Source organism: Alosa sapidissima, chromosome 1, assembly GCF_018492685.1.
Source record: "Alosa sapidissima isolate fAloSap1 chromosome 1, fAloSap1.pri, whole genome shotgun sequence".
Classification (NCBI taxonomy): domain Eukaryota; kingdom Metazoa; phylum Chordata; class Actinopteri; order Clupeiformes; family Clupeidae; genus Alosa; species Alosa sapidissima.
In genome coordinates this window covers 33,120,687-33,143,770 of record NC_055957.1, presented here as the reverse complement: position 1 = coordinate 33,143,770, position 23,084 = coordinate 33,120,687, and the positions used below count along the sequence as shown (strand labels likewise).

Genomic DNA, 23,084 nt, shown 5'->3' with positions numbered 1-23,084 from the left:
TATGCCTATAGACTGCCTATTTATGCTTATAGGCTGACTGAATGAAGGCTTAGGACGAAATGTTTCTTCTTCTTGAAGTTCTTTTGATGTTATCATTGTTTTTGTTCCATGACCACAGGACAGGACATATAATGTTAGGCTAGTTGTAGGGTAAATAAAGGCCTTAAATTGGAATTAGATTGTAGGCCTCGGGTATGAAGGTCTTGTGCCTTTCTCATCTTTCTACCTATTTTCCCGACTCCATCTCTATCTCCACAGCTTTCTTGGTCAGCTGATGTCCTGTGACATGAGTAGCTTAGCTATGTGTTGACTAAATGCACATGGCATGTCTAAAAATCATCCCATAAACTAGGATATAGGCCTAGACATAAAACGTAGTCATTTACCGTCAACACAAATAGACTGCACTTTTTTATTTCATGTTTGTCATATTTATTTCTCCTGTCTGATTCTGTTATTTTTTTCGGTGATACTGCTGTACTTCAGCTGTGCTTCACATTTTTGTTCACAATGAGAACCCAAGTGTATGGCTCGTGGGCAGATCCTCGGTGTTCTAGGCCGTCACTGCTTCCTTTTGGGCAGTGTTGACTTACGACGGGCGGTGGTCCTTGATAAAGGGCTCAGTCTCTCTGCCTAATTAGATTCCAGTAATGGACCGACTGAACTGCTGCTAAAGCAGCCCTTCCCTACAGATTCTGAGAGAGACCACACACACACACACTCAGACACACACACACACTCACTCAGACAGACAGACAGACAGACACACACACACACATGCACACACACTCACATAACAGAGTGGTGCTCTTTGATTCCCTGACATTCAATGATATTACATGGATACACATGCACTGAAATACCACCACTGATGGCTTGCTGACTTTGGTGAGATGAGAATGTCTAGCAGTATTTCGGATTGACATTTGGGTACTGTGCTCTTCTGTGGTAGGTTGAGCTATTATGTTGACCACTGACCTGGGCAGTAGTTGTGCATTGCGTGGGTTTGGCTGGGAGCACCATATGGTAGTTGTTTGGTCCAGTACATGAGTCGGCTTCTGTGTCAGTGTGGGTCAGACTTGTTTTTTTTTTTAATCAGCGGCACAGACCCAGAAGCACCCAGGCTAAACCCGGTTCTGACATCACTGACACGCGAAGCCAAAAGTGATACACTAAAAAACACACTGCTAAAACACTGTGCAGGGTACATTGTGATGGAGGTTAGTGGTGCTGTGTCTGTGGTAAACTGACTGTACCAGTTGGTGAGGAAGGCAAGGGGCTGCTTTGATATGGGATTTAGGGGAGATTCTGTTGTGTTTCATGCATGATTGATGCCCCACCTTATGCCTGCTCTGCCCTGCAGTGATAGTGTAAGACATGCACATCTATTCCAGGATGTCAGAGAAAGAGGGGAGGGAGGGAGGGAAAGAAGGAGAGAAAAGAAGACTGATGGAACCAGGAGGGTGTGAACAATTTTGTGAAAAAGTTACAGTGACCTTAGAGTCTAATCAGAGCGTAAGCACTGTGTGAATAAATTAAACACGCTATCTTCTTTTCTGATCGTTTAGTCTCTGGATGCCTTCAGAAATCGCACAACCTCACAGCACTGGAAAGTAATGCAAGGTCTATTTATAGGCAAAGCACAGGGAGCCTTGCTAAAAATGAAGCCTTCTAAAAATAATCTGAAAACAATATAATGGGTAAAAAGCACTAACATGGCGTGCAGTACAAAAAGTTTGCTTCTACGTAGAACAAGGAGGTACAAGGCTACAACAAGGAAATACTTGGGGGGGGGGGGGGTCTAAAAATACACTCTTCACACTAAGAGGTTCATCCCCTTTGTCATACAGCACCCAACAGAACTGTATGCTGTGAGGTGTTTTACCTGGAACCTGAAACCATCAAGGCCACTGGATGACTGGATTTCAGGAAAACCATCTAGAGTAGGTTGCTAGCGGGTTACAAGCCAATAAAACTGTTTGGAGAGAAATGGGTGAAATTAGTGTATCAGTATTTTCTGGTAACCAATTATTCGCTAATTAACAAGTGCTAATAACCTGATCAATATAGGCCATGACAACACACTTTGTGGTCATCACAGTTAAACTCCAGCTCAACAGCATACAGTGCCCACACTAACTGCCTTAGTGAGGTGGTCTGCAGTCTGTGGCCTATGCTATTTCTCCCAAATTGACTTAAATTATCCACATACTTATCTACATGTAATTTGTGGACTTATTGCGATGATAGTTTGGGTCTGAGCTCGAGAGCGCCGTCCGTTTCTAATCCTCTTTGCCGTGGTGTTATCGAGCAGGCAGCCCCACCCTAGTGCTTCATGGTCTCCACCCCATCTCTGAAAGCCCAGTGGTTCCAATTACGGTCCAGCTCCATGGCATTTAGCCTACGCCACGGCGTTGGCGCATGGCATTGTTTTTCTCGACAAACTCCCCCAAATCTCTTCAGCCATCCATCCAGCTGGCAAAGGGGAGTAGCTAGTTGTCAGACAGGGACATGTCCGTGCCATTGTGGTGTTGTATGAAGAGGAGATACTTTGGTTATGTGTGGGCTGTAATATAATAATTTACCTCCTTGCTCATCCATTTTATTACCATTTACTTAGTATTTGTATTATTATTTAACCCCCTTCCCCCATCACTTTCTCTAGATCTTTCTTCTTGTGTCTCATCATATCCTCCTATGCCTGCACCCTCCTCCCATTTTATGGTCTTGACCCTCTCTCTCTCTCTCTCTCTCTCTCTTTCGCACTCTCTCTCTCCCTCTCTCTCTCTCTCGCTCGCTCTCTTTCTCTCTCACACTCTCACTCCCTTCCTCCCCTCCTCTCTCTGTCTCTACCTCTCCCTCTCTCCCTCTGTCTCTCTCTCCCTCTCCCTCTGGGAGGAGCATGATGCGATTCCTTCAGGAAGGAGATACTAATGGATGAGTGGGCTTATTGCATTACACTGCCCCCCGCTCACTGCATGGTGGCCACTGGGTGCCAGGGCCAGCGTTGCCCTCTGGACCTTGTTACTGTGGCAACAAAACAGAAAACTGACCACTCTGCCAGCTGCTTGACTTGGCCACAGTCCCTTGTGAGACACATAAGTCATAGACTGACCACAAATATTGCGCAGATTCGAAAATTGACCTATTGCTGTTGGGTAAAGTATATGTTTACATGTAATTAACTACTGACTGTATTGTCTGTCACACACACACACACACACACTCTCACACACAGACACACACACGTGCTTTGCATAAAATAGAACAAAAGCTGTTGCTACCCTAAAATGCTTGTGTGCTTCAGATAAGATATCAGATGCTCTTTCTGAGGCCATTCTGGAAGTCACATGACTCCAAATCTAATTACTGGCTGGATATTTTATGACCCATTGTCAAAAGCACAGAGCTGTATTGCATTAGAATAGTGACTCACAGTTGCTTTCTCATTGAATTCACCGGCAGTGGAACTGTAGCAAAAATGCATAAAAGTAAATATTCAAAATTCATCTAATACTCAGGTTGTAGATAACATGAAAAAAAGACCACCAAGAGTAAGAGTGACAGATGTGTTTTGGTGTTACATTGGCGTAATAAACTAATGCTAAAGTCACAACAAGGAAGAGAATGATTGGGAGGCAGCAACCTACTGTATGGTGGACATTTTAATCTTAGTCACGTTAAACTGACTGACTCTGACCCTGAGAGAGTGACTTACTGTATTCTGACAGACTAATCTGACACAAACACACTCCCTGTTCAGAAACTTCCACTGTGTCTGTAATCTGTCACTGACAGCAAACACTATATAGGTGCTTAGTACTACTAGATATTACTATGTACTGCTAAATGGGCTGCTCAGTATTCTGAATAGTACATCTTAATAGATAATTATCAATAATCTTCATTAACTTTATTGATTAGGTGAATTGAATCATTGAATTGTTGTACTGGCAGTTGGTCATTGAGTCAGTAGGATGCTGTCTGAGGCTTTTTGGGAACAGCTTTTGGAAAGTGCATTTTAGGCTGTTAATTATTCATTTGAGTCTGGAGCAGGGCTTCCAGTAAGAAAGGCTTGTGCTGAAGGTTGAAATGGCTGAGATCAATAGCTTTCTGAGCATCAGCATATGTTTACTTTAAGTGGTAGCTTGTTGGTTAGTAGGTTGACAGAGATGGTTTATTTGATTTGATAGGGAGAGAGAGTGAGAGAAAGACAGAGAGAGAATGAACAATACTATATCCATGGATCCTTTAAAGCTACCTTGAGATACATTTTTGAAACATAGCCATATTCATACATACTCATACACTCAAACACTCAAATACACAGAAACACAAATTCAGCCTCTTTCAGCCTCTTGATCAAACCCTGCCCACGCACACATGCGCAGAGAAAGAGAGAGAGAGAGAGAGAGAGAGATAGTGAGAAATATAGAGAGAGAGAGGTACCAACCTACCTAAATGAGCACAATGTGTTTACAGATACATGTTGTGATGAGTTTGTTGTCTGTGGCAGGCACACTGTCTGGAGTCTACACACTCTCTGTTTTTCCCCTCCTCATCCCCTTCTCATTTGACTCTGCTGCAGTGCATCTGACATCATCACTCAGAATTATGCTGCCACTGCTTGCAGTTTTAGGTCATGCATTTCATTATTCATCATCTCACTGAGTTGTGCGAGTTCACTGCCCTCATGCATCAGCACTCCAATGTTGAGACATTTGCCAACCTATTTGCAGCATTTTCACCTGCCCTAGATTACCAGGCCAGCACCAAGAATGAGCTAACAAATCTGGCAGCCAAGTCAAGTCAGTCCAGTGACTGATCTTGATACACTCCACTCAAGGACATAACCAGAGTGCTTTCAGTGGTCTTGAATTGTCTATATTGTTACAGGTCGAAGATATATGTTATAAATATCAGACAAAGCAGCCAGATGTGTTCTGTCAGGCCCATAGACTGTATATATAGTTCTATATATACAGTCTATGGTCAGGCCGAACTGAGAAGACTTGTGCCATTACTATGTTGAGTAGTGTCCAGCTACGGTGTATGTCTCATTTGGAGGTGTGTTTTCAGAAGGGGAGGGAAGCCATCTTATTGAGAGGGCAAGGTAACCTACGCTAGTGATGAAGTCATATGCTTTAGTAGGGGAGGAAAAGAGAGTGAGAGAGAGAAAGAGAAGGAGGGAGAGAAGCGGACTTCAAAGGAGAAAGGAGTGGTAAATCTCTCTGGCGCCCACTTAGCATGATATCATTTCAGTTCTCCAGGCAGCTGGAGGCAGGGCTGTGCTTGTGCTAAATGGATACGTGGCTCAGTCACGTTGGTGCATTTCCTGTCAATATGTTTGTGTTGACGACGACTTGTGTACATCAGTGAGAGGAAATGCATGGCCTAAGCCTGCTGTTGATAGGCTAATGGGTGCTGACACAGTGTTTCTTCAGCAAAGGGCTCTTAAGGTTCTCAGTGTTGTATTTAACCATGTAGTATTGTGGCTTGCATGCTCCCATTAAGAACACTCCACAGATTGTCATAGCCTAGATTGATGAAGTCATACCCTACATTCTCAGCTTTGCAGTGCCACTGCTAGTGGATCTACTTGCAGATTGGGGTATAGATAGGTATGTGATAAAAAACCCAATCGAATGTGTTAATGTGTTTCGAACAGCATTTCTCTGTCTGCTTCATGAGACATGAGACAGAGCACTGTGTCCATAGGACTGTATACTGTATGAGTCAGAGCACTGTGTCCATATGACTGTATACTGTATGAGTCAGAGCACTGTGTCCATATGACTGTATACTGTATGAAACAGAGCACTGTGTCTATAGGACTGTATACTGTATGAGTCAGAGCACTGTGTCTATAGGACTGTATACTGTATGAAACAGAGCACTGTGTCTATAGGACTGTATACTGTATGAAACAGAGCACTGTGTCTATAGGACTGTATACTGTATGAGTCAGAGCACTGTATGTTGGTGTTTGTTCTTTGGAAAGTTCAAAATATTCTCAGACTCTCCCTCCACAGTCACGACTGGGGAAAGCCTTACTGTCGACTTGGGTTTTGCAGTGGATACGAACGGATCCATAAATCCTCACAGACAGAAGGGTAGTTTAGCGTTAACTGAAATGGGCACATATCAAAACGTGTATCTACTGCTACAACAAGAGCCTTAATGAAATGTATGAATGTATTACACATACAAAGAGAGGGAGGTGGGCAGGGAGTCAGGAGAAAGTCATGGGCAGAGTGTTGTCCAGACAGACTGGAGCAGAGTGATCTTGTTCTGCGTCTGTAAGATGTGCTGACTGTGGACCCTAAGACCTGTACAGCTGGTCAATATTACCAATTGAAGTGATTTGGGACTAAATTATTGAATGCAGATGTCTGCTTATGAGACTGTCTCTTTGTCAATGGAAGTTTGCATTTTTTTACTGTCAGTGTATGCTGAAAATTACTTCATTTTTGGGCTAGTCCAGAACAGGGTTATTGATGGCAGTGTGTTCCCCTTTTAGCATAAGCCCTCCCCATAAGAGTTGAGTGAGCAGTGGTGGACCAAGCCCAGGCGGGTAAAGGTCCTGCCATGTATTCCTCCTGCCGCTGCACTTACTGTAACACATCTCAGACAGCACAATGCAGCCAATAAATAAATCGTTTCTGCTTTTTGTCCTTTTATGATATTATTTCTTCACATATATTGTGATTACTTACCTGGCAGGGGAGATACCATGATCAAGAAGGTGTTTCACCTTTGGTGAGGCTCTGCCATTGCACTTCGGCGGTAGCTAACCTGAACGAATTCCTCAAATGTGGGAATCTCGACTGCATAATTTGTAGTGGAGGACTGCGTTCGCACTCTTCCCTGATACATTTTTGGGGGCAGCCGTGGCCTACTGGTTAGCGTTTCGGACTTGTAACCAGAGGGTTGCAGGTTTGAACCCCAACCAGTAGGCCCGGCTGAAGTGCCCTTGAGCAAGGCACCTAACCCCTCACTGCTCCCCGAGCGCCGCTGTTGTTGCAGGCAGCTCATGCGCCGGGATTAGTGTGTGCTTCACCTTACTGTGTGTTCACTGTGTGCTGAGTGTGTTTCACTAATTCATGGATTGGGATAAATGCAAAGACCAAATTTCCCTCACGGGATCAAAAGAGTATATATACTTATAATGTATCATAAATGACAGTGTATCAAGTTCTGCAGAATCACTGTATTGCAATACCAATGTTACTGTGAGCAACCCTATTGTGATAGTACTGTATTTTGAGTTATGCTCTCATTATTATGCTGTCTAACAAACCTGGTGTGTGATTTAGATACACATGTGTTTCAAATTGCATAGTATTATGCATATTCCAAAGGGTGTTTGGTATTTTCTCCTTAATTTACTGGGTAAGAAAAATAATGAATTTATGGAAAGGAAGGAGAAAGAGAGAGAGAGAGAGAAGAACATGATTTCATTAACGATGCATGGTGTGCTTCAGTCTTAATGATTTACAGAGGCCATCCAACAGGAGTTTTCAACTCATTCATTCACTCACCATATAATAGAGGTCTGGCATCGAGTGAGTTAGAAATTTGAAGTTTGAAATATGATAGATACAAGGACTGTAGCTACAAGCTGCAAATAGGTACTCCCTCTCCCTCTCTATTCCCTGTTATCTCTCTCTCTTTCTCTGTGGTCTCTCTCTCCGCTGGTCTCTCTATCTCTCTGTCTCTCTCTCTCTCTCTCTCTCTCTCTCTCTGAGTATGTGTGTCTGTGGTTTCCTTAGTCTTGGCATTAACATCACTCCGATTAGGATAAGGTTACGCTGCGGACCCGTGCACAGAGTCTATACTGCTGTTTTACTAACTCTGAGCTGCAGACATACTGTAACATGTTCAGTTTGGCAACATCTGCACTACCTCCAGTAAGGAGGCAATAAAATGGATGGCTGTGCTCTGAGCAAAAACACAAGTGCCCCTGGGTAATGGAGTCCATTAAGAGAAATGGATGATGATGAGAGGGATGGGAGGTTTACGAAGGGCGTGTCTGTCTCCGGGACTGAAACCTGAGACTCACTTCCCCAGTGCCTCATCTCTGACCATATGACGGGCCGGGGGGGGAATTGATCGCTGAGCACCATCGACCCCTCTGCTCTGCGATCCCATGAAAACAGCGCTGCATTAAAGCCATTGTCAGAACAAGGTTCTGGGGATCAGGTAGCAGGCGGGATCGATTCCCATATAGATTTTTCGTTTTCTTTTTTTTTTGGGCTGCCCCCTTCTTAGAAAGGATGTAGATCCCAGCTAGACTTGTTAGCTGTTTTGTATTCACTCAAATTAAAATAAGAGCATGCTATTCGGTGATAGCTTTTATAGAGAATACACCAACAGGTTTTGTGAGACCACAGCAACATATTTAAGATAAGATAAGATATACTTTATTGTCCCTCAAGGGGAAAGTGCCTTCTCTGTAAACAGCAATCACATACAAGCAGGACAACAATCACATACATGCAGGACATAGCTCTGATACAGGGAGAAAAAAGCCCTTCAATTAAATATATTATTTAGCAATATATTTAGTTAAACATATTGAATTACTAAGTGGCATAACATTGTTTGGGTATGACTGTGTACAACAGTCCTTTCTGGGCCATTGAGGGAGTACCCAGTTGTGCATGCTATTGTGCATGCTATCGTGCATGCTATTGTGCATGCTATTTTAGATGGCTGGAGATGGAAATGTCACTATGTGTGGCTTGAGTTGCTCTGCAGCATGTCCCGAGGGAGCTGAGGGAACTGAGGCTTGGGCTTGGTCTGGGAGGGGGCTGGTGTGTGACTTGAGGAAATGTTTTATAGTTAAAAGCTCTAGACACATTTTGTCAGCCTTGGAAATGCCACCCCCCCCACACACACACACACACTCACACTCACACACATACATTCATACTCATATTGTGGAGATATGCCCCCTCCTCCACGCACACACACACACACACACACACACACACACACACACACACACACTCACACACACACACACACACACACACACATACATTCATACTCATATTGTGGAGATATGCCCCCTCCTCCACGCACACACACACACACACACACACACACACACACACACACACACACTCACACACACACACACACACACACACACATACATTCATACTCATATTGTGGAGATATGCCCCCTCCTCCACGCACACACACACACACACACACACACACACACACACACACACACACACACACACACACACACACACACACACACACACACACACACACACACACACACACACACTCACACACACACACACACACACACACACACACACACACACATACATTCATACTCATATTGTGGAGATATGCCCCCTCCTCCACACGCACACGCACACGCACACGCACACTCACACACACATACATTCATTCACACTCATGTTGTGGAGATGATGCAAGGATGTGGTTGGTATACAGATGCAGAAATATTTGCTACCAGTGGTTGTACTGTTTCAAAGCACCAATAGAGGGAGCCAGATACAAGTCCAAGGTCATTGGTGCCTTGCATAGCAAATTGCAGGATGCCATTGTCTCTGCCCATCCCACCATGAGGTCATGGGGAGCCTCTCTCTAACAGCCCACCCATTACTGCCATGTAATCCTATTTTGGGCTCTGTCAGGGAAAGCCATATGTCTCGATATGAAATCTTTTTGTCTGAGATAAATAGAGGGTGCTTTGTCTGCCTCTGAAGTGGTGTGTGTATGTGTGTGTGTCTCTCTCTCTCTCTGTGTGTGTGTGTGTGTGTGTGTGTGTGTGTGTGTGTGTGTGTGTGTGTGTGTGTGTGTGTGTGTGTGTGTGTGTGTGTGTGAGAGAGAGAGAGCCAGCAGCGAGACTGATGCTAATGCAGTATTGCAGCACAGAGGAGGGCAGTGCAGAGGTGCTGTCCATGGTGCTGAGGGAGGGAAGGGAAGATGGAGAGAAATGGAGAGAGAAAACCTTAGTTGAATGTTGTGAAGGGCAAATGTACAAAATCTCAGCCTAAAGGACAAGCTGACTGTCTATTAGTAGTATGACTTGTAATGTGGAGTAGATGCATATACTGCATTAATGACGATAACAATTGAACTGTATCACATCAAATTTAACACTACTCAGCTTGCTGTTAGTGAAGTTTTACATGGATTCTCCAACTATTTGCCGCAGTCTTTTGTTACATATGAACAGTGAATGGGGGCTTAGAGTACTATGCATGGAGTTTTAGTGTCTTGGACAGCTCCATTCTCTGCCTCAGGGGAAGCTGGGCTTTACAGTCAGCTGTGATCCCGTCATATCCCATCTCGTCTTAGCATTGTTACGTCTAGCTGGGAAAGTTGTGAGCTCCCTGTCCATACTCCATATTTGTGCCATATTTGTGTTTATTTGGCCGAGTGTCAACATGTTTTTGGTGTTCTCTGCCTCTCTTATCCTCTCAGTCTCAAACAGGCTGTGTGGTTCAGAGGCTTTTAACACCACATCACTGCTCACCCAGAGAGCTGCCTCTACATCTGGACTGGGGTCAAGCCATCCACAACACCCCCTTCTCTAATATTCTCTAGATCTCTCTCTCTCCTCAGTTTCTCTCTCTCTCTCTCTCTTCCTCTCTCTCTCAGACACATATTTATCTCTTCATCCCTATGTTCTCTCCCTCCCTCTCTCTTTCTCTCTCTCTCTCTGTCCTTCTCTTTCGTTCCTACCCTCATCTCTTTATCCCTCCCTCCCTGTGTGAGCTACACACACACACACACACACACACACACACACACATACACACACACACACACACACACACACACACACACATAAATGATTCAGAGAGTAGTGATTTCTCTCGCTGACTTTTTCCCTCTCTGTGGCTGGGAGACTGAAGCTGGATGAGAGAGAGAGTAATGGCATGGCAACAGGGGTTAGAACCATGTGAAAGAGAACCAGAACAGGAGGAGGAGAAGGAGAATGTCTTCAGCAGGACATCTGGGGGAAGAACACAGAAAGGAAGCTGTCATGCTAGGTGATCAGGTGTAGCCTCAGTTAATGTCAACGTTCAAGCTGCCTCAAACCTGTGAGGTTTGATTATTTTGATGCAGAGGAGCACAGAGTATGTGCACTGGCTTTTTATTCATACTGACACACGCAGGGTAAGGATCAGTCTGATCTGAACCCCAGCCTCTGTGACAGAGGGTATTTCAAGACAGATTTTTGCACTGATATATCAGTGATCCAGTTTTTGTTTTTTCAATTATTATTATTCTTTTCTGTGGAGCTGAAACTTATATTTTACGCACACTCTCTGGGGTGTGTGTTAATCTGACTGCGTGCACACACACACACACACACACACACACACACACACAAAGAGAGAGGGAGTTTGGACATTTGCTGTGGCCGTGGCTGCGTGGTTGAAGGAGAAGCATGGCGCACGCAGCAGCCCACCTGAAGAAGGCGCGGGAGTTTGAGCAGCACTCGGAGCTACGGGCGCTGGAGAAAGCCAGGGAGAGACGGCGGCGGCACAGGGAAAGAGCTGAGCGCAGGCGCAAGGTACCCTCAACCCTGACCCTCAACCCTGACCCTCAACCCTTACCCTCGACTCTGACCCAAACCAGGCTGCCAGCACTGGCACAGCACTTTACACTGTAATATGATCAAATGCTCGAGTTGATTTCTTGGTATGGAAAATAACTGCCAGCTGACATAGTATATATCTCACCTATGCACTTTGCATAGAGTACATGAAGATGGTGTAAGATAGACCAGCATTCATTCATTTTGATCTCTTGAATCTCTAGTTATGTGTCTTGGACTTGAAAGGCAACTAAAAAACATGGCTCTTTCTCACCAACACTATACTGTATGTAATAGCCAGTATAGTATTCATCAGAACACCCACCACCTCAGTTATAATGGGACAACAATGTTACTGTTTCAGAAACCACAAAGATGTTGTAGGTAAATCACTTAGAGCTTTGAAATTGTATATGATATTTACTAAAGCTATCATACACGATTAGTGAGCTGGTTTGACTGATGTTGTACTCAGCAGAACTTGACTTGTGTCAGAAATGGCTTGTAAGACAATTGTCCAAAACATAGTGACATACTGCTCCTGATGTTAGGTCCAGTTAGGTCTAAGACCTGATGTGTCTTTAGTTTGTAATTGTCATACGAGGGATTTACTCATGCACAAAGACCTGCATGGAAATAAATAATCATATGTGTGCCAACAGTGATGCTGACAAAAATGGTGATGTATTCACTGGAGTTGTAGTGTAGTCCTAATCTCATAAGAGGTTTTGCATGTTCCATTTCATTTGATAAGGCTGTGATGCAACCAGACTTAGAACTCTGCAGTACTGTATTTGATTGAAAGATCAGAACAGAAGGTTTGTGTGTTGTTGTGATGTGATGGGTATTATAGGGTCCTAAACATTGGCTTTTTGATGTAACTGGATGTAGGTTAAATACTTACCTCACTGCATAGGATCACTGATGGGGCATTCAGGTCCACTCTTATAATACCGTTCAAATGTTTTTCAGGCAAACTCATACTCCAAATGTAAAAGGTACCAAATGAATCTATTCTGGAAAAAAATACAGTATATATAGTCAAACCATTGTCAAAGTTAGAAATTATTATTTCTGATTGATAAAAACGTTTGGTTTGCTTTCTTCAAAGACTTGAGTTAGAAGTTTTCCAGAAAAATAATGGCTCTAGTCAAGTGCAGTCCACAGGGTTTGGTATGGTATGGAGATATGGTAAAATAGACGGTATAATGGAATTATGGCCGCATAGATTCATTTTACTCAGTAAAAAAGTACATACTTTATATGCATCAAAGCACCCCCAGACAATCTTCTCTTCCATGCTGGAATGAAGCCAAGTGGTGTCAAGGATGTTTCTGCCAGCTATTTCTTCCTATACCTTCCTCATAAGAGTGAAGAAAAGAAATGCATTCTTAAAGAATATTAAACAGCTTCAGGTGATACAAAATGCAGCAGCTAGGATTCTAACAAAAACTAAAAGAACTGACCACATTACTCCAATTCTTAAGTCCTTGCACTGGCTTCCAGTAAGTCACAGAATTGACTTTAAAGCACTATTGCTTGTTTATAAATCAGTAAATGGAGCAGGACCTAAATACCTGTCAGACATGCTTCAGCAGTACACACCTTCTCGTCCTCTCAGGTCCCAGGTGAAAAACCTGCTAATAAAACCTACTGTTAGAACTAAACATGGTGAAGCAGCTTTTAGCTGTTATGCGGCTCAGCGGTGGAACCAACTTTCGGATGACATCAAAAAGGCCCCAACTGTAGCCAGTTTTAAATCTAGACTTAAGACCAAACTGTTCTCAGATGCTTTCTGCTAACTGTGCCGAGTTACAAATTCTGAATCTGCCCTAATAATTATTCTACTTTGTCTTTTATTACTTTTTTACTACATTTACCTTTGTTTTTTGCTTACTAATTATTCTTTATTTTTAAATTATTTTACCTTGTGTTTTATGTTTTCTTTTTATTATGATCTTTACCTTTTAACTATTCTTTGACTATATTGCCTTTCTATGCTTTAATTTGTTATTATTGTTTGGTTTTGTTTATGTAAAGCACATTGAATGACCTCTGTGTATGAAATGCGCTATATAAATAAACTTGACTTGACCTGACTTGACTTGACTTGACTTAAGGGAGCAGCCGTGGCCTACTGGTTAGCATTTCGGACTTGTTACCGGAGGGTTGCCGGTTCGAACCCCGAACAGTAGGCACGGCTGAAGTGCCCTTGAGCAAGGCACCTAACTCCTCACTGCTTCCCAAGCACCGCTGTTGTTGCAGGCAGCTCACTGCTCCGGGATTAGTGTGTGCTTCACCTCACTGTGTTCATTGTGTGCTGAGTGTGTTTCACTAATTCACGAATTGGGATAAATGCAGAGACCAAATTTCCCTCACGGGATCAAAAGAGTATATATACTTATACAGTATATATACTTATACTTATTCCCATGAATAGCCCGCCCAACCTCATAGCGGGCCAGGGTTGTGCACAATTCGAATTGCAATTCTGCTTCCTGTTTGCTACCTCAATTGAAATGCAAGTGAAATTCAAGAATTGAATTGGAATTTAAGAGCCAGTTTCAATTCAATTCTGGAATTTTGCACAAGCCTGGTATATACCTTGGTTAATAGCCAAGAAATTATATTATATGTTGTGCTATACAGGTTTACATTAATCAAGAGTTACAAACTCTGCCTGACCAATGCCAGACATTTCCCAGCTCCGTCCTCAAATAGGCAACATATTTTGTGAAGGCATGGTTCCCAGGGTCATGAAAACCTGGAAGAATCATGGAATTGTAAAATCCAATTTCCAGGCCTGGAGAAATCGTGGAATTGAGTAAATTCATTGAATGATTGGGAAAAGTTACATTTTGTCATACCAGGGATGTAGATAGGAGATCATAAACATCACATCACAGAATATGATTGTTTCATTCATAAATCATTTTGTGGTGCGCACATCAGGTGCGGGATCAAAAAGTATTAACGTATAAAACAGCAGAGAATGTCTGCACATTTCACCATGTGAAACATCTAATAATATAATTCAGGGGAGAGCAAGTGTGCGTACATTTTTTGCTGTTTTATTGCTTCATGAATAAAGAATGGTGGGGCAGAAAGACACATTCTACAGTATAGTTAGTCCCAACCTGTAGTGTAAATTAAACAGTTTTGTATTTATAGGTCATGGAAAGTCATGCACTTTTCATTCAAGATAATTGAAAAGTCATGGAAAGGTTTTGAGATGTGATGTTGTCAGTAAAGATGAGTGGGAACCCTGTAAAGGGTTCTCATACTCATGCTTGTAGAAACCAAAAACAAGGCAGAAAACTTACAGAATCCTTGTAGGTACACTAGGATCAAGGGTAAACGCCTGAAGACAGGACAGTCCAACATTTAGGTTTTACATTTTATGTAATTTTTGAGGGACTTCATTTGTTATGTATGTATATGTGTGAGGAAGACCTGGAAGTGTTGCATGTGGGCAATAGATTCAGTTCAGTTCAGTTCAATTCAATTCAATTCAATTAAAATGTGATTTATTGGGATGACAAATCAGGTATTTGTATTGTCAAAGCAATCATACAAAGAAATGCACAACAAAAAATAATTAAATATCTGTAAACTTACATAATAGATTAAAACTTACATTAAATACTCATAGACAAAAAAGGGGGGACAAAACAAAAGCAAAAGAAAACCAAAATGCAATATACACATATCTAGTTTATGTTGTTTCCATGTATAGAAACATCAAACCCATTTATAGTTACATTAAAGCAACACCAAAGAGTTTTTTGTACCTTAACATAATGTTTCCAAAATCGTTTCAGTGGTTCATCAACTTGTAACAGGGTGAACGGCACTTCTGCATTTGCTTCGCGGCCCTCTATCGGCTATAACCGCACTATGTAAGTTTGCCAGATTGGGTAGCGGATCTGTAGTTTGATGGAATGAGACATAAGAAACTACAAATTTGACTTGCTTCTGATGTCGCAATGCATCATACTTTCATAAAATCATGCAACATACTCTACCTTGTCTGTGGACATCGTTATTTGCCAAGCTGTTGCTGGATAAACAAATAGTGTGCGTGTGACAGAGGAAAAGTGCTTTGGTGTTAAACTAATGTCATAGTGTAGTGGAATATATTTTGCTGAAGGTTCCCCCTCGTGAGAGGATATCCGTTTCTTCCTTTTTGTTAAAGACTTCAAAGTCTGGCTAGTTGGTTATACAGGTAGGAAAGTAGAGACCGCACTCAGGGACTGAGTCATATACAAAAACTGTATTTAAAGTGCCGAGATAGCATTACAGGCCATGACAAACAAAACTAGACTAGTTTTGTTGGTCATGGCCTTTAATGCTTTCTCGGCACTTTAAATACAGTTTTTGGGCCCGTCTCATTTCTCCCCCCCTTAAAACTTCCACTTGGTTTTGATTGCCCTCGACAGTAAAGTCCCCTTAATGAGGGAAGTGGGGGTGAAGATCTTTCCCTATGAATTGGGACACCACTATATGTAAATGCACGTTCACATGCAAAAACGAGGGTTAGCGCAAAAATCTAGGGGAAGGGGAGGTATTGGGACGGGCCCTTTATATATTAAGGTTGAAAGGCGCAGACACCACCTCTACCTAGTTGGTTATACAGAAAGAGTAATATACTATAATATACTACACATTGAAGAAGACACTGCTGATCCGTCTCAACTCGCTCTGTCATTAGATACTGCTATCCCAATGTATGTGTGTAGCTAGTACATTAGACCGTGCTATCACCAATGTATGTGTGTAGCCAGTACATTAGATACTGCTATCCCAATGTATGTGTGTAGCCATTACATTAGATACTGCTATCCCAATGTATGTGTGTAGCCAGTACATCTGTCTGTATGTGTCTTCATACCGTTGCTGTCGTCACTTCTTTCATATCGGACGCTTGTGTGAGTGTGACCCTGTAGAGTCCACATCTCTGCCTGGTTGCTCACAGCCACTCCTGTCACAACAATGCATAAGCTGAGGGCATGCAGCACTGACCAAGAGCATGGACTCTCCTTTCCCCACCTGTCCCCTCTGCAGCTGGGTTCTTTTGTCCTCGAGGCCCTCTGCCGCTCTGCTGCTCTGCTTTGTGGCCCTGATGCCATTGCAGGGCTGAGCACTGTTCTCATTCATACACGGGTCAGCAGACTCGCCAGTGATCTCATTCATGCCTCTCCTGACTCGATAGTAATCACAGTAAGGTGGCAAAGCTGCAGTGGCCTACTGCAGACCATTGATACTGATTGCTCTCTCTCTCTGTCAGTAGAAAGAGATAGAGAGACAGGCCTTTCGTTCGAGCAGTGTGGGAACAGCCAGCATCAGTTAATGGGTCCTTGCCTTAGGTCACGGTCTGACCTAGAGAGCTCGTCGATCACGCCCACACCATCGACCCGGTCCACTCCAGCTCTAGCCGGTCAGAGCTCAGCTCAGTTTGTGTGTGTTTGTATGTGTCTGACAGGACAGTGGAGCTGTTGTGTGTGTATGTGTGTGTGTGTGTGTGTGTGTGTGTGTGTCAAACCTTACCTCTCTTACTCAGTAGGATGACCTATACTACATGCCATATCTTGGTTGTCAATCGCAGTCTCACGTGTGGAGTAGTGGGATGTTGGAGGGGAAGCTGACGGGAAGTGAATGCAAGGCAGCTCTGAGTCAAAAGACCACAGGCAGACTGTGTGAAATGAGCCCAGACAAAGATGGTTGTCTTGAAGGTTTAAGGATGGTTACCACATGATCGTATGTTGAAGATGGAATACATCACGTCCTTAGAATGTTGTGAATGGAATGGCAGCCTGCAAAGGATGGGAGAAGTTCAAATTTTTGTCTTTTTGAAGGTTCTCTTACCCCTTTAGGCAGCTCACGCAAAGCTGAGACACGACTGACCGGTGGCATCTTGCGCTGACTGACTTCCTCGAGGTGATTACAGCTCCTGCTGTTCCTCAACAGCCTCAAATGCCATTGCAGGCATCCCAGCTGACACACTCTCATGCCCCACCGTACAGAGCCCCTGGCCTGCCCAGTGGGACATGGGCCAGGTGCTAGAAAGGGTCTGAGAGAGGGAGATAGAGGGAGAGTGAGAGAATGTGTGTTTGTGTGTGTGTGTGTGTGTGTTTGAGAGGTGGGGGTCAGAGGGGGTAAAAATAGTCTTGAGTGGAGACGGGTCCTGATTTAGCTGCCGCACACATACGTTTACGGGCCCAGTTGTCTCGACAACGAGGAGGGCCCAAGAACACAGCGCAGGGCAACAGGAGCTGGGGGACAACACACACAGAGTGGTAACTGGAGTCCCGCAACACACATTTCTTACAGAGGAACAGAGGAAGAGAGAGCATGTGGAACAGCTTAGGAGGCAACACATTTGGGATGAAGTCCTGTCAAAATTTATGATCTAAAATTGACTTTGCTGAACAGATTTCAACACCTTATTACAATGCTACAATGAGAGATTGAGTGTTGCAGGACTATATGGAAATTTGTTGATTAGACACTACAGCATAAAGTATTCATTGGAACTGATGGAATTGAAGGAACTGAACTCTGGGAACTAAAGGGATCCATTGTGAGGTGACAGTGGGGGACTTGAGTTTGCCATGGGGAATACAGTCCTGTCCAAACTTTGTGCTTCTAAGAAAGCAACACGGACTACTGGAAGTGACCCAGACCTGGACCAATGCCAAAATACTTCTTCCCCAGGAAGCGAAGATGGTGCCTTGGTAAGATTCAGAAGTAGTGGACGAAGAGGGAATGATCTGATTCTTCCTCATCTTAGTCGATCCAATCACTAAGAGTATTATTTCAATAGAAATTGAACAGATTTAGGCATAGGATTTGTTAAAGTAGTAAAGAGCTAGCCATTTCAGTGTCAATTCCCAAAACCTTTGATTACATGCTAATACTGTATAGTCTGATCTTATATACTGTATGCAGGAGAGAAAGGAAATTCCTCATGAACTTTGTACTTTGTAATTCAAGGCAGTTGATGGGGCATTTGATGGGGGATTTGAGGGGAGATTTATTCCAAGTTGTTATGCAGGATAACATGATTGCTATTGGTGATTTGTCTCTGTGGCTTTTGTTATGCCAGGCAGTCCTTGTGATGTATGTTTTCGTCACCTGACCTCTTGGTAGAGGGGGTCGCCCCTTGACCTCATTAAGGTGAAGAGGTCTCTCAACACCAGCGTGCCACTCTTGAGATCTTCCTACCTCCGTGACAAATTAACACGCATGCAACACGTGCACACCCATGTCATGTCTTACCACTTTCTTAACCTCACATACTTGAGGTTAAGCTCCCTTTCACTGTTCTCCTAGAGGTTGCGTAATAGATAGAATAGAGGAAGCAGATGTTTGGGTGACTGGTGGGGAACCACTGGTGTGGTGGAGCAGTGGCAATCCGACCTGGGTCTGAGTCCCAAATCAGCCATTTGGAGTTTATGTCGCTTTGGATAAAAGTGTCTGCTAAATATCAGTCAACTCTAACGCTGACTTTAATAAAGACCACGGTTATCACAACATGTTTGAAGAAGAGTGCCTCCTGTATTCAAAAGCTGTGTGTTTGAGGTGCTCCTTGGATGGGAAACTGATCATCCAAAACAAGAAAAAACTCCATGGCACTCTAACTTTCAAAATAGTTAAAAAGCCTGGTCATTTTAAACCTTTAAAGATGTTTTTCAGCATCAAGCCTGCATCAGGGAGTCAAACCCCAAAACCAAAAGACCACGGTTGCTTAATTTCTAGAAAGTTCTGCAGTCGTGGCCTACTGGCCCGCTTTTGGTTGCACTCTGTGCATGTTAAATGCGCTTTAAAAATAAAACTGACTTGACTTGCTTAGGGCATGGAACCAAAGGGTTGCCGGTTTGATCCCAGACTAGTAGGAAAAATGTGGGCGGGGAAAATATGCCCACATCCACAGCTGAAGTGCCCTTAAGCAAGGCACCTAAGCCCTCACTGCTCCCCAAGTGCTGCTGTAGCAAGGCAGCTGACTGCTCTGGGTTAGTGTGTGCTTCACCTCACTGTGTGTTCTGTGTGTTCACTAATTCACGGATGGGATAAATGCAGAGATTAAATTCCTTGTATACACAAGTATACTTGGCCTGTAAACCTGATTTACATTACATTACATTACAATAATTACATTGATTTACATGAACATTGTTCTGCCTTTGCAGGTTCATGTTAATGTAATTTTTCAAATATTATTTTGGAGTGGTGTTGAAGCCTCATTTTGATCTGTAAGATCTGAGAGAGAGAGAGGGAGGGACTAGGGAGGGTCATATTTGTGATATTTGAGTGTTCATTGGAGTTCATGACATTTTTATGTCTGTCAGGTATGTAGGTCAAGGTGTTTGGTTGCATTTATCATGATGGATTACTGCAATCACATAGATTAGAATGCAGCTAATATTTAGTATAGACATGATGCTCTGCCTATCAAGTGTCTATGTTGATATACTATAGGACAGTGAAACTTGAAGAGCCTCAGTCTTGGGGCAGGTCTGATATGCAGTATGGTGTAAACAACGTATAGCTTCCACATACTATGCTAGTTAAAAGTTTGGACACACCCACATATTTATTCAAAAGGTTTACTGAGGACATCAAAGGTATTGCAGCAGAACACAAAGGTCTTTAAAATATGTACAGTATATATTTCATGCTTTATTTTCTTCACTGTTAACCTTCATACTATTGGCATGATTCTAACCAACTTCATGCTTCTCGATTAAAATGAGCCAGTGAAATGTAGGGGAGCTCCTTCAAGACTGTTGGAAACCCATTACAGTTCATCCCATTAAGTTGCTTCTGAGACTGAGCAAGAATGTGGCTACTTGAATAATCTAAAACATGATAAATGTTTTGTTCACACTTTTTTGCTTACTCATAATAGGTGTTACTTCAGAGTTTTAACCTTCAGTATTGTTCTACATTGTAAAAAATAGTCAAAATAATAAATAAAGAAACCTGAATGATCTTCATGTTGGTATGTCCAAACTTTTGACTAGCCCTGTAGATGAACAAAAGCACAATGTGTCAGGCAACTGTGCTGAAGTGTATCTGTTTCCATGTTACTAGGTAGAATAAATGTTCATTAAATTTCAGAGTATTCTTGTCCTGACCTTTTCACACCATGAAAAGCATCATCAAAATGTCTAAAGATATTGAGACACACACATACGCACGCTCACACGCGCGCACACACACACACACACACACACACACACACACACACACACACACACACACACACACACACACACACACACACACAAACACAAACAAACACACATACATAAACAGACGCTCAATGGCATTCCCAAGCTCACACTCAATGCAGGTATGTTTATGTGGGCGTGTGATTGTCACACCAGCTGCGTGTTTTCCTAGTGCCTTCTGTGGTTTAATTTTAGACCACTCAGACAATGATAACAACAGCAACAAAAACACCCCCCCACAGACACACACACACACACACAAACAGAAATTTGTACACACACACACAGTTGTACATGTGTGTGCAATGTGCATAGAATTGTATAAATGTTTTTGTCCTCAGTATTTCTCTCTAATACGTAAACCATGATGGCGCTCTCAGCAAAAGTCATATGTTTCATTGGCATACCAATATGCTTTATTGTGTTTGTGTTATGTTATGTGTTATTGGCATACCAATATGCTTTATTGTGTTTGTGTTATGTTATGTTTTATTGGCATACCGATAAAACCATCGTCCGTCAGTATTCTTGTCCATTCCCACTCTACTCCGTGGCTTCGGCGCTAACTGTCCTCACACTCTGCTTTCCCCACAGTCGGACAGTAACACCAGCTTCCTGCGAGCGGCACGGGCTGGAAACATCGACAAGGTGCTGGAGTTCTTGAAGAGCGGCCAGGACATCAGCACCTGTAACCAGGTAACACAACCTCCACTACCGATCACCTCAGACACATGCTGGTGCAGGGGGAGGGTGTCACACTGACATTCTCATTCACATTTAGTTTTTATGCAACACACAATAAAATAATAATAAATAAAAACACTGATATTCTGATTGGTAACATGATTACATAGAATGTAACATGACTACATAGAAATGTTTTTTCATAGAAAAAAGCACGACCATAAACTCTTTTCCTATATCATTTCAAAGATGCCAGGCATGGCTGTGGACATGGATATTAGCATCTGTGCGCCCATGCTGTCAATGCCTGACTATTGATTTCCACTTGTCCATGGCCTAATGCTCATGGCCATGACACACTGTAGCAGGCAGCTGTCTATGTCGGGCTTCCACAATGTCTCTGTGATCACTGCATTACAGTGCTGCAGGATGAACTGCACACAGGAAGTGTTGCTGGGATATGCATTCAGGCATCCCTTCACCTCATGGTATTAGGCCTGCTGAGGCTAATGCTCAATGAGAAGCTCTTTGATCTGAGTCCAAGGCAGGGATATGTTTGTAATCCTGGCCTTATGTAACCATATTGTGAGTGTTCTTGCTCATAATTAGATTTGGCTGTCATTTTTGTTCCAGAAACTACATATAAGTTACGTTCATAAGTTACGGTCATAAATTATTCCCCAAGACAAACTGACAGATGTTGTGTGTTGAGAGACTTATAAATCAGATTTATACGGTTCATTCCCTGTATGTAATAGCTGTAAATTGGGCTGTGTACCCATTTGTATGTTAGAGTCAGCGCCCACACTAATCTGCATGTCCTCTGTTTTGGCTCTCTGTGATGTAGAGTTGTCAAACAGCTGCACTAGATGCTATTACAGAGTGATGAGAGGCAGGATGTTAATCGTATCATACAAATGTTTGTTTTCATTTCATCCATTTAAATGAGTGCTTTTTAAAATTTTAGTCAAGATTACTTAGAATCTGGGTAAAATGTTTGGGGTTTAAAAGATTTTGAGTCGCATGATAGCAATTTGGAATAGCACTTGGGCATGTTCTGTTTGCATTTATGATTGTATTTATATTTGTGTTGGTCTAGGATGGCTAGAGAGAGGATGTTATTTTGTGTTTGCGTGGTTAGATTGACAAACATGCATGGAAATAAACTTACATACCCATGTAGACATAGCATATTGTTGATCCAGAGTAGCCACCATATTGTATTCTATGAGAAAGAAATGTGTTGATGAATATGTATCAGAAATATGTGAAAGCATGGAACATATGTAAAGTTATGAGTTTATTCTTTCATTCATATAGAAATGACTCATTCATATAGAAATTAATCCTCTCAAAACAGACCTTTAAAATAATGAAATTTATATCCTCAAATATTTAGATTTAAATAATATGTCGAAGAGATACTAAAATGCTACAGAAATAATTTTGAATATATGTTTGATATATATTTGTAACATTCTTGCTGTGTAATAACTGTCATGAATGTTTTTTTTCTGTCAGCACATTCTCCCCCTCTTTTTCTGCTGCTCAGCTGCTGTTCCTTTTCA

At 42.6% G+C, this 23,084-nt stretch overlaps 1 protein-coding gene and 1 non-coding gene across 2 annotated transcripts in view; both read left to right on the top strand.

The window, feature by feature from the left end:
• Positions 1-23,084, top strand: part of ank2a (ankyrin 2a, neuronal) — a 108,261-nt gene that overhangs the window by 1,560 nt on the left and 83,617 nt on the right. The window contains exon 2 of the mRNA XM_042107984.1: positions 21,427-21,528. Within this exon, the coding sequence (XP_041963918.1) occupies positions 21,427-21,528 (102 nt within the window). The remainder of the gene's footprint in view (positions 1-21,426; positions 21,529-23,084) is intronic.
• LOC121682161 lies at positions 6,709-6,868 on the top strand. Its single transcript, XR_006022449.1, has one exon. It is a non-coding gene; the product is annotated as a U1 spliceosomal RNA (small nuclear RNA).